The sequence below is a fragment of the Lissotriton vulgaris genome, chromosome 1_1, assembly GCF_964263255.1.
Source record: "Lissotriton vulgaris chromosome 1_1, aLisVul1.2, whole genome shotgun sequence".
NCBI classification, from domain to species: Eukaryota; Metazoa; Chordata; class Amphibia; order Caudata; family Salamandridae; genus Lissotriton; species Lissotriton vulgaris.
In genome coordinates, this window is record NC_141685.1 from 477059169 (window position 1) to 477070545 (window position 11377).

The following is an 11377-nucleotide window of genomic DNA, read 5'->3' on the forward strand; positions in this document are numbered from 1 at the left end:
CTCCCATTGGTTCCAAGGAATTAGAACTCTCCCTAGGACCTACTCTGCTCATTCCCCAGTTTTACTGTCCTTGAGGGTCCTCCGTCCCGAGGGCTTTGAGAGACAATGGCGTTTTCCCAATCGAGGATGAGCTGTTTAGGCATGAAATACAGGAGGCAATTGAGGAGTACTTCACCTTAAACATAGGGTCAGTGGATTCTGCAGCAGTGCTGTGGTAGGGCTTTAAGGCTAACATGAGAGGTGTGTTCATATCAAAGAGCGCAGGAGTGATGCGGAATTTGCAAGGTTTCCTTGCCCGCTTAGAGGGAGAACTTGACGCACTAGATGCTCGACAGACGCAGTTATTTGACCCGGACGCTGACAGTAAACGAGCGGCTCTTCTCATAGACTACAGAGACACAGCCGCGAAGGAAATCCTCTTTATGGGGAAGTATCATAACTCAAAAGGTATATGGAGAAGGAGACCGCCCTGGGAGGGTATTGGCCCAGATGATCAGGCCCCCATACATAAAAACATACATCACAGAGCTCCAAACGGTGACGGGGCAGAAACTCACCGACCCACTTGACATCCAGGGTGAATTCCTAGCTTATTTTAAAACCTTATACACCACGAGACTAGGACATGACCAGACAGACCAGGAGACTTATTTATCGAAAATTGCGCTGGTGTATCTAGAGCGCTTTATGCAGGACTTTCTGGCGATTCCCATCACTGAGGACAGTATAGATGAAGCCATCACTGCCCTCAACTCCTCTACTGCCCCCGGCCTAGACGGTTCACAGGCGAATTCTACAAGGCCTACTGATCACCACCGGTTATTGAGGTTGTAGGCCGAAGCACTGGAGAGGCGGGTGTTACCCCCCACCCTCCGTGAAGCGGTTATTATACTGTTTCCCAAGCCTGGAAAGGATCCCAGATTGTACGGCTCCTACAGACCTTTGTCCCTTTTAAACCTCAACTACAAGATACTTGCTGAGGCTCTCTCCCGTCGTCTCTCCTTGTTGATGGAATCTATAATCTCCCCGGCTCAGTCCGGTTTTGTGCCACACTGCTCCACAGCCCTCAATCTTCCACATAATTTAACACCCTGCACAGGATAGACCCAGACACCCCCGCCGCAGCGATATTACTGGACACTGAGAAGGCCTTTGATTCGCTAGAGTGGCCCTTTTTCCTGTCCATAATGCAACATATGGGGATGCCTGCGGGTTTCATCGCCACAATGGCCCTACTGTACAGCCGATCCACTGCTAGGCTTCGGTTTACCTGCACTCTATCGGCTCCTTTCTCCGCGGCACATGGCAGGGCTGTCCTTTATCCCCTTGCTCTTTATATTGGCAATGGACCCCTTGATCAGGCATTTTCAGGAGAAACACCTACAGCGTGGATTACAATTTTCCACTGGGCCACTGTTAGTTACCCTATATACGTACATGACACAATATTCTATGTTCGAGAACCCCGACTAAATTTGGGTCCCCTTATTCGAGAAAAATTCAGATTCTGTACTTTTTCCGGACTGGCATAAATCGGTGATTTCCCCCTCACAGTTAGCACCTCAAAGTGGAATACTGAATTTCCATTGGAGTGGGGATCAGACTCAGTAAGATATCTGGGCATGCACATCCACCTTGAGACAGATCAGATCATCCACCTTAACTATGGGGTGGCGATCTCTAAATTGGAAACACAAATAGACACATGGCTGAAATTCCCTCTCTCCATGGCCAGACGGGTAGCTCTCATAAAAATGAATGTGCTTCTGAAATTTTTATATCTCTTTCAGAACATACCGATCCCACCCACAAATCGGTTTTTCAGTACTCTTAACTCACATTTAATCAAATTGGTATGGGGCAACAGAAAGCCTAGAGTACGCTTGCAAATCATGACTCCTCCCTGCAATAGAGGAGGGTTTGGGGTTCCTGATCTGCAAATATATTATCTAGCAGCACAATGCAGCTCTGCACAAACTTGGTACCACCCAGATGTTAGGATACCGTTCCTGCGCCCCGAATCAGACTTCGTGCTTCCGGACACCTTAGCTTCAGTCCTACCCTTGGGTATCCCCGAGACACCACGGATTTTCAGCCGGTCTCAACGACTAGCTGGGCCTGGAAAAACTAGGACGCATATTGAACGCTTCATCCTTGTACTCATCCGCCCTACCGCTCCCTAACCCCAGATAGTTGCCCATTACAGGAGAGAAGCTAGTTCAAAAGACCTGTACTAAATTTAACATTTTTAGAAAGGGGACTTTTACCCTGGTGGCAACATTTTTGACCCAGATGACGAGGCCCTGTTTCCTGACATCACCTTCATGGACAAATTTATCCTAATGAGACTACGCTCCGCCTTGAGAGCCAAGTTCCCGGAGTATCTACTGGAGCAGGGGTACTCATAGTACAGCCCGCGGGCAAGTCTTCCTTGGTGGCTCCCGGACCTTTCAGACATGTACCACTTTTTTAAAAAAAATGTTTTTAAGAGTGTCAGTTAACACCGTCGGTTGATGCAGCTGGCTTCTTCGAACGAGGTGGCGGCCCGGCATGACGACCCTATGAGATCGGAGACCGTTTTGCGGCACTGTACGGAGATACTGATCTGTGACCGCTGTTTGATATCGCACTTCTGCCCGGCTATCCCTACCTAGAGGACCGATCCCCATAAAACACAGATCTAGAAATAGGAGATCGTCACGCCGTTTTTCCTTAGCCTCGAGGACTCCTCGCCTCCAGTCATATCAACAGGATTTTCTAACTTGAGATGACCATACCGCCTCTGATCTGCTCATAAACTTTGAGACTGATATCCCGTATCTGCAAAAGCTCAGCTGCCTGCGACATAAACGAGTGAACGTCCCAGAAATGTATCCGAATTGTGGAAGAACGCCCGAGGCACATTTGGATCTACTAAGAAATGATCCAAGGTCGCAAGAAATTGTTGTGAACCATAATCTATATAATACGGCACCTCATGGTATTGAGACCACGACCTTTTGTTCCACAGTGTTGTTCCCCCTCCCCACGGTACCTCCTGGCCCTGATAAAGGTGTGGCCCGACCTGGCCACTTCAACACCATAGACGCCTACGCGCATTTCAGTGAAGACAGTGATCCTTAGTAATCTTTTGGATCGGCCTTTTTCCATCTGATTTAGCCCTCCTGTATTTAAAGTGTATTTCCACCTGACCTTCTATTCAGGCATTTGTGTACCATGGTTTGGTTTTTAACTAGTGCAATGAAGTATGAATGATGTTGTATGACTGTCTTGATTGAGGATTGATGAGGTATGTGTGGTTGAGTGTGGGACTTCACAGTGAATTATGAATTATTTATGAATTGTATTTTTGTATGATAAAATTGTCCCATCTATTTACTAAAGACTAAATTTACTGCACTACTGTGTGAGCAAAACGATAAAAATGAAAAAAGAAAAAGAAAAATAGACTCTATACAAATGTTGTAATTGTCTAACTTGGCATCGCTCTCTGGTCCATGAAGGTATTTAATTACACGGGACCCCAATATAGGGCCCTTTTACCCACGGCAGGGTTCTTTCTTTCTTGTATTGCCTCAGAACAGGTGGAACAGAACAAAGCCTCATTAACAATTTAATGGTCTTTTAAAGACCTGTGAAGTGCTCCGGTGCTGCTGTGTGCGCGGCAGGCAAGCCGTCTCATCCCGGGCTGCCACACAGGGTCAGGGTGGGGCGGTTGAGCTAGCCCTTTGGACTCAATGGGCGTTGCACGCCTCTATGTGGCACATATATTTCCTTCAGGGTTATGACCTGGCAAGCAGGTTTCTAGTGGGGGGGGGAAGAGGAGAAAAAAAGAGAGAGAAAGAAGAGAGAGAAAGAAGAGAGAGAAAGAAGAGAGAGAAAGAGAGAGAGAGAGAAAGAGAGAGAGAGAAAGAGAGAGAGAAAAAGAGAGAGAGAAAAAGAGAGAGAAAAAGAGAGAGAAAAAGAGAGAGAAAAAGAGAGGGAAAAAGAGAGAGAAAAAGAGAGAGAAAAAGAGAGAGAAAAAGAGAGAGAAAAAGAGAGAGAAAAAGAGAGAGAAAAAGAGAGAGAAAAAGAGAGAGAGAAAGAGAAAGAGAAAGAGAAAGAGAAAGAGAAAGAGAAAGAGAAAGAGAGAGAGAAAGAGAGAGAGAGAGAGATGTGTGTATGCTGGGTCTGGTGGCTCAGTGGATAAAGACATCCGCTGCAGGGGCCTGTGTTCAACCTCATGGTCACAGGTTTTTTTTTTGGGCTCTAGCCCCGCCACCCTCTCACTGACCACGCCCCCGCTGGTGCGGCCCTCGGCCACAAACCACTTTGTAAATGTGGCCCCTGAGAGAAAATTTGTGAGTACCCATGCACTAGAGCCTGCTTCCTTCCCCCCCATTCACTATTGTTATTAACAGAAGTAAGGGAGTCCATCTTATGTCGTAGCTGTACAGAGAGTGTGCCGACATCCTTCCGGTTACAGATGACAAGATAGGCGGGGCTTGAAATATAGACCTGGGGAACCCGATATCAGATAAGCAGTGGGCGGCCTGTTGTGCAGTTACAAAATCTGTTTCCCTTAATAGTCGACATAAACTGAGCCATTTCAAATTCTTACGTAGGCTGTGTTTCACCCCGACCAAAATGCACAGAATAGATCCCACCAGGTCGCATTCCTGTCAGCGATGCAACTCCACGTATGCAGATTTTTCTCACCTCGCCTGGACATGCCCCAACATGCTCAATTTCTGGATTAGGATTTGAAAATGTGTAGATTTGTCGCTAATTGTTTATTATTGGCCAAAAAAGAAGTCGCTATATGCTGGGGCAGTAAACGTGCACCCACAGAACATAACGGGATCCATAGCCTGGCTTCCTGCTCCATAAAAAGCAAACTATATGCCAATACACTCCCACCAACATCTACACCCAAGGATATTTGGGGACCCTTCCATACCTTCCTGACGGCACAACAGCAAGACCCCCCCACCCAACAAGAACAGGGTATAGTTCCAACCGGTGTAGGATATAATGGTGAAGCGAAGTTTTCTCCCATAGTACGTACACATTATATATGTTGGTTGCACATTGATGACTATTGGCGAGGCTTGGGAGAGGGTGGATAATGAGGGGGTACTGGGGATGGGAGACATGGGCAGACGCTTGATGAATGCCTCTAAGAAATGCATAGATTATAAATCTCCTGGATGTGCCTATTTGAACAAGTGTGTAATGCGTAAAGAACTGTTATACATGAAAACTTGTGCGGTTAATCATATATCTTCAATGCAATGCTGATATTACCATGAAAATGCTAAATAACGTTTATTTTTTTAAAAAAAGGACCCTGACAAAAGATGAAAAAAAACAATCTTTCACTGATGACACAGAAGTAGAGGCCCAACACAAGCTAGGCATTAAATGCTATAAGAAACTTGAAATGGATCCTACAAGACAAACACCTCAAAGACTAAACTTAAAAGTAAATGAGGTAAAAACAATTGATAAGTGCAGAAGAAGAAAAAAACATCTCTTCAAAATGAATCCAGCCATTCCAGCGCTCTACCTCCTACCAAAGGTTACACGAAAAAGGTTCTCCTCCACCTGAATGTCCCATCATTTCATGGAGTGGTCCCTTTTGTACTAGGATATTCTGAATATGTGGACAATTTCCTCCAACCAAGAACTATCTGACCCCACACATTCAAGACACCAAATACAGTTTGCACAAACCTCAAAATATTGATTGGCCAGATTACTTAGTCAACATTAAATACAGTTATTTGGCTTACTTCCAGAAAACCTGAACAGGGCTTACAAGCAGTAAGGAACTTAAGACCATTATACTACATCAAATAGGATGTTTGAGATGAAGCATCTTAATTTTTCGATTATGAAGAGATACCTGCAGCTAGAAAAAAATAGCCAGATATGTGCACCATTGTTAATCTTGTCACAGGCCATATTTAAAGAATTTTTGGCGAGGACTCCAATATTTGTACCAAAAATAGTTATGCGTTGCAGAAGAGTTGTCAATTACATCATGTTGATACAGCAGCGACCAAAACTCAAGCTGCAAGAATTAAACATTAATAAGAACACTTTTCATATCAGCAATACCAGTTATATCAATAATACACAGATTGAATTCCTTTACTTTACATTCATAAGAGAAAATAATTCCCCAGGTTGAATTAGTATCAGGAGAAATAGCAGCAGAGACACCCTTTGACATCAAAACTGGTGATATAAAAGGGGCATCATCACAATGCCATCAATCTATAGAACATGCTTATAAAGTAAATGTATCTAATCTTCTCTAGCAAAAAGCATAATAAAGAAACCCTGAAAGATCAGGTCAATATCACATAACATTGATGGCACTGCAGAGACTAGCAACAGTAGGTCTCTCATGGGAGCTACAAATGTTGGATTTGCAGACAGCCAGATTGTGACACTGCCCCAGCTTAGCAGAATATTGGTCATTAATCTGGAATACTTTAAATAACCACCCTTTTAGGACTTCCGACCGATTTGCTCTACTACATGATACAACTGACATACTCCAGATATCCTCCCATCTCAGACGATGGTTATCAACAGCACTAACGCCTGCAAAAATACACACTTTGAGACTTCAACGCTCCCCCGCATTATCAATCCATGGAGAGTAGATTGAAATGTATAAAATAGCTTCTTACAAAAGTGTTAGACCTGGCACCATTGGCGTGGGTCTCCCTTCCATTTTTTACTTTTGCCTCGTGTTTTTTGCTGTATGTCGGACTCCGTTTAGCTGGCCTAGATGCTTTGATCACTTTGAAACTGCTGTTCAGATAGGAACGGAGTAGCAACTAACAGTAAAATGATAAAGCCCCTCTAGTTGTAAAATAAATTCCAATCAGATACTAATGACGTGACTGTTGGACCTGGCACCATTGGCGTGGGTCTCCCATTTATTGCTGTTGCCTCTTATGTTTTTGCTGGTTTAAGATGCTTTTGGGCACTGTGCCACTGCTGTTCAGTGCCACAGTGCAAGTGCCACCTATGGTAAATTGATGTATGGATTAGTGACTTCATGATTGGCTTACTTGTTAGACCCTAGTACAGTGCACTCACTGCATGTGTCCAGGGCTTGTAAATCAAATGTTGCTGGTGGGCTTGTAGCACTGATTGTGCCACCCACCGGAGCAGCTTGTAAAGTGTGTCTCAGGTCTGCCATTGCAGAGCCTGTGTGCAGTCTGGTACTGCCATGTTGACTGGGCAAGTGCACCTACGTGACAGCCCCTGAAACTTCCCTTTTATACATATTAGTCACCCCTAAGGTAGGCCCAAGGGTATGGCGCATTGTAGGTAAAAGGCGGGCTATGCCCTGATGTGTGTGACATGTCCTAACAGTGAATTACAGTCATTTTCGTTTTTCACTATTGCAAGGCTACCTGTTCCCCATAGGCTAGAATGGGCAGTTTGATTAGAACATCTTATAATCCTAACTGACTCGGGGAACTAGGTAGAAATTCGAGTTTAGTATGCCTGAACTCAGAATGATACAATCTGTTACTGAAGTTTGCGTTTTTTATACATTATTATCTATGTTGGGGCAGCCCTCTCAATCTCTGCCTGTGCAGCACACAAAGCGCTACGTAATTACCGGTTGCAGCCAGTGGTCCTACTCAACATCAGTCTTTGCCACTTTCAGACACACAGCTCGTCATGGACAAGGAGGAAGGATCTGTAAAATTCCAGGGACGAGGGTAAGGTAAGCACTCCCAATATAATAACTCAAAATTGGAGGGAAAAGGTGTGTCTTTGTTTAAATAGCAGCAGTTTGTTAATATTGGACAGCTCTTCACGTATGTTCCTCTGAGGGCTCCACTCCCTCAGCCTGGGATGACTCCTGGGAGCAGCACCGATACCCATCGACCACGCACGCAACCTGGGGTTCATCCTCGACTCACTCTCCATGACCAAGCAAGTCAACGCCATCTCATACTCCTGCTTCAACACCCTCTGCATGCTTCGCAAGATCTACAGATGGATCCCCACCGACACAAGAAGAACGGTCACCCAGGCCCTCGTCAGCAGCAGGCTGGACTACGGAAACACCCCCTAAGAGGGATTCTGGGCCAAACTGCTGAAACGACTGCAACGCATACAGAACGCCTCTGCCCGTCTGATCCTCGGCATCCCTTGACACAGCCACATCTCACCCCACCTGAGAGACCTGCACTGGCTTCCCATCAACAAGAGAATCACCTTCAAGTTTCTCACCCACGCACACAAGGCACTCCATGACACCATACCAGCATACCTCAACAGATGACTCACCTTCTACACCCCAGACCGCCAGCTCCGCTCCCCCGACCGCGCCCTAGCTACCGCCCCTCGCATCCAAAGAGCGACCTCCGGTGGCAGATCGTTCTCCTACCTCGCCTCGAAGACCTGGAACACCCTCCCCATTCTCCTATGGCAGACCCAAGAGCTACTAACCTTCAGAAGGCTACTCAAGACCTGATTTTCGAGCAGCACCACCATTCCTCCCAGCGCCTTGAGACCCTCACAGGTGATTAGAGCGCTCTACAACTTTCTGATTGATTGATGAGCTTCCTGACTGCTTCCGCGTGTCCCAACTATACCATTTAATTACCCAGCTGCGCAGACTGAAACATCTGCACAATGTGCTCTCTACTTTTTAGGCAACATGGGGTGTGGAGCTGAGAAGTAGAGGGATGTAAAAGTAAGCAAGAAGGCTCGAAGACAATGTGAGGGAAGATAGGGAGCAGAAGAACAGACAAGTCACGCAAAGCTGGACAACTGTTTACCCACTGCCACACTAACACAGTCACACACTCTCCCATCTGGGAACATAATTTCTTACAAGAAAAACAGTCAAGAATTCCAGGTGCTCGGCCCCTAATAAAAGAAGTACATTGAGCTCACATTGTGCATACTTTAACATAAGTCCATTTTCTATCTAAACCGCTAAAGCCAGATGTGCAGTTTGGTGTTTCCACTCCTCTTCGTCCGATTAAACATATCTATTTGGCTCCTCTCCCCACCCATAGCACAAGAGACAGCCCTCCTCACTATATAGGAGTTTTAAATGTTCCGGCTCGGAAAAGTGGAGAACTGGGTCCCCAAGGAGACACCTGCTGCCAATTTCCTGGCCCAGCAGAAGAGCATGATGGCAAGTATCAACAATGGCTTCAATATCCTGGAGAGATGCCTAACTCCTTGACTCTCAATCTTCACACCCTTCCTCCATATCCTAAGATACTATTATCCCTTCGCATTCCGTACTAATAAACCTTCCTTGTACTACCTACTAGTCCCTTCTCACCTAATTCCACGGACTGAGCAGCTTGCCCCTCCCCTTTCAAATAACCTCCTGACCCACTGGTCCACCCTGACCACTGATTCTTACAATCAACCACCTGCGCCAACATTCAAGAACTCCTCCACTAATATACCTAGGCCCATTATGCAAGCCATCCTGGTCTTTCATTTCAACCTCTCTGTACCCAAGAACACAGCTGGCCACTGGCATATAATGGGAGAATTTCTTTCACACATTATTTCTTCTGCTTCCTATACAAGTTATATCCAAGTTGTCAGAGGGTGCCTTCCACAATGCCGCCACTACATGTGCCTCCCTCGAAATCCGCCCCAAGTCAGCATGCCACAAACTCGGTAAAAGACATTGTAATTTACAATGAATACCAATAGCTCAAACTCCAGCAAATGCGAGACCGATTTGCATTGCAAATGCTTGTTTTGGTAGGCATGGGGAGATTAAGTGATTTGCCCAAAATCACAGGCTGTGGAGTCGTCCCGAGGCTCGAACCTTGGTTTCCCAGCTTCAAAGTCGGCAGTCTAATAACCCGATATTCATTTAACACAGAAAGACTAGAACAGCTTCACAGGAGGAAAGCCCACGTTATGTCTACAAAAGAGGTCTGTGAAGGCGGCATTACATTGGGTCAGCTTTGAGCAGTGCTGGACTGACATGAGGGAGGTGGTTCTCCAAGCTTGTGAAAACCCCGTGGCCAGCACAAATGCAACAAGCGAGGGCCGGTGAAAAGGTGGCGTCGAATCCTGCAGGACGCTGTTGTACGCGAGTTGGTTAGCTTGAACAGCGAGCATGGGTTCCCTCTATGGGACACAGCATGCCTACAAGGCTTAGACGAATGGACAACACGAAATGACCGGAAGGGTTGGGACATTAGGCGTACACCGTGAATAGTTCGTTCTCTCTACTCAGCTCATTCCATTTGCCCATGCCTTCCGAGCTCCTGGGTTACCTTGGTCACTAACGAGGAACCAGAACAATCACCTACCAACTTTGTCGCCCGGTAGGGTCCCGGTGTCACGATTCGGCTCTCCATGGCAGCGTGGATCCCGGACACTGCGATCACTGCCCCAGGCTCTCAGAGCACTACCCCACGAGCCGCAGCGGTAGAGTCTCCTTCCTGCAGCTGCCAGCGTTGATTCTGTTTGAATGTTCGAGCCGTGCAGGATGCTTGCCTCTGATTGGAGGAGAGTGTCTCACGTGACGGAAACAGGAGCTTGAACGAGAGAAGACTGTTTATTGCCTCAGCTGGATGGTTCGGTGGCTGAAACGTTCAAGCCTACTTTATCGTCATGCATGCCTATAGAAACAGAAGGGAACCGTATCCGTCACATGAAACTGACAGGAGTGCCGCTTCTCGGATATAGAATCCCAGATTTCTGACGCTCTCACCCACAGGTTATGGTGCACCGTTGATGTTTTTTTTCTAGCATTTTCTATGATATATGATAAATGTTTTCGTTCTGATGTTCTTTATGTTACACATACTAACAAATGCAAACGTGTTTATGTAAAATAAACAAGTCAATAGATCTGGCTTTTTGTTAGGGAAACATTCTGGTAATATTTGGCTAACTTTGTGTCTGTTTCTCCACAGCTGATAGAGAAAGAAAATTCTACAATAAAGCAACAGCTTGGCTACATGAATATGAAAGCTAGGAGGGGGCCAAGACTAGAGTTAAGCTGTACCCGCAAATAATTATTAAAAGGAATCAGAAGATGACATTTTGTTTTGGAAGTGGTTAACTTAAAAAGGCTGACACAAAAACATGTATTGTACCGTTGATACTTTTGAAATCGATCAGGGTATTTGAGGTATTTTAATAAAATCTCTGTTTGTCTTTGTGGGGAAAAAAACTGTAAATTCAACATGTTATCATGATAACAACGTCAAACAAATACACTCACAAAGGTATTTATTGAAAAGCATTGTGCTTTAATGAGAGGCTAGTCATTTTCCTATAATTAATGTAAAGTATAATAAAATGTTGATACCATTTATTTTATAGTCATATCTCAGACATATTGTATTGTATTGTAATTGCATTT

General features: G+C 45.4%; 1 protein-coding gene across 1 annotated transcript in view; it reads right to left on the bottom strand.

Moving 5' to 3' along the window:
* DEPDC1 (DEP domain containing 1) overlaps nt 1-10475 on the bottom strand; it is a 319914-nt gene extending 309439 nt beyond the window's left edge. Inside the window, exon 1 of the mRNA XM_086953850.1 lies at nt 10317-10475. Coding sequence (XP_086809976.1) covers nt 10317-10364 — 48 coding nt within the window. The 5' untranslated portion in view covers nt 10365-10475. The remainder of the gene's footprint in view (nt 1-10316) is intronic.
* Between the last annotated feature and the right edge of the window lie 902 nt (nt 10476-11377).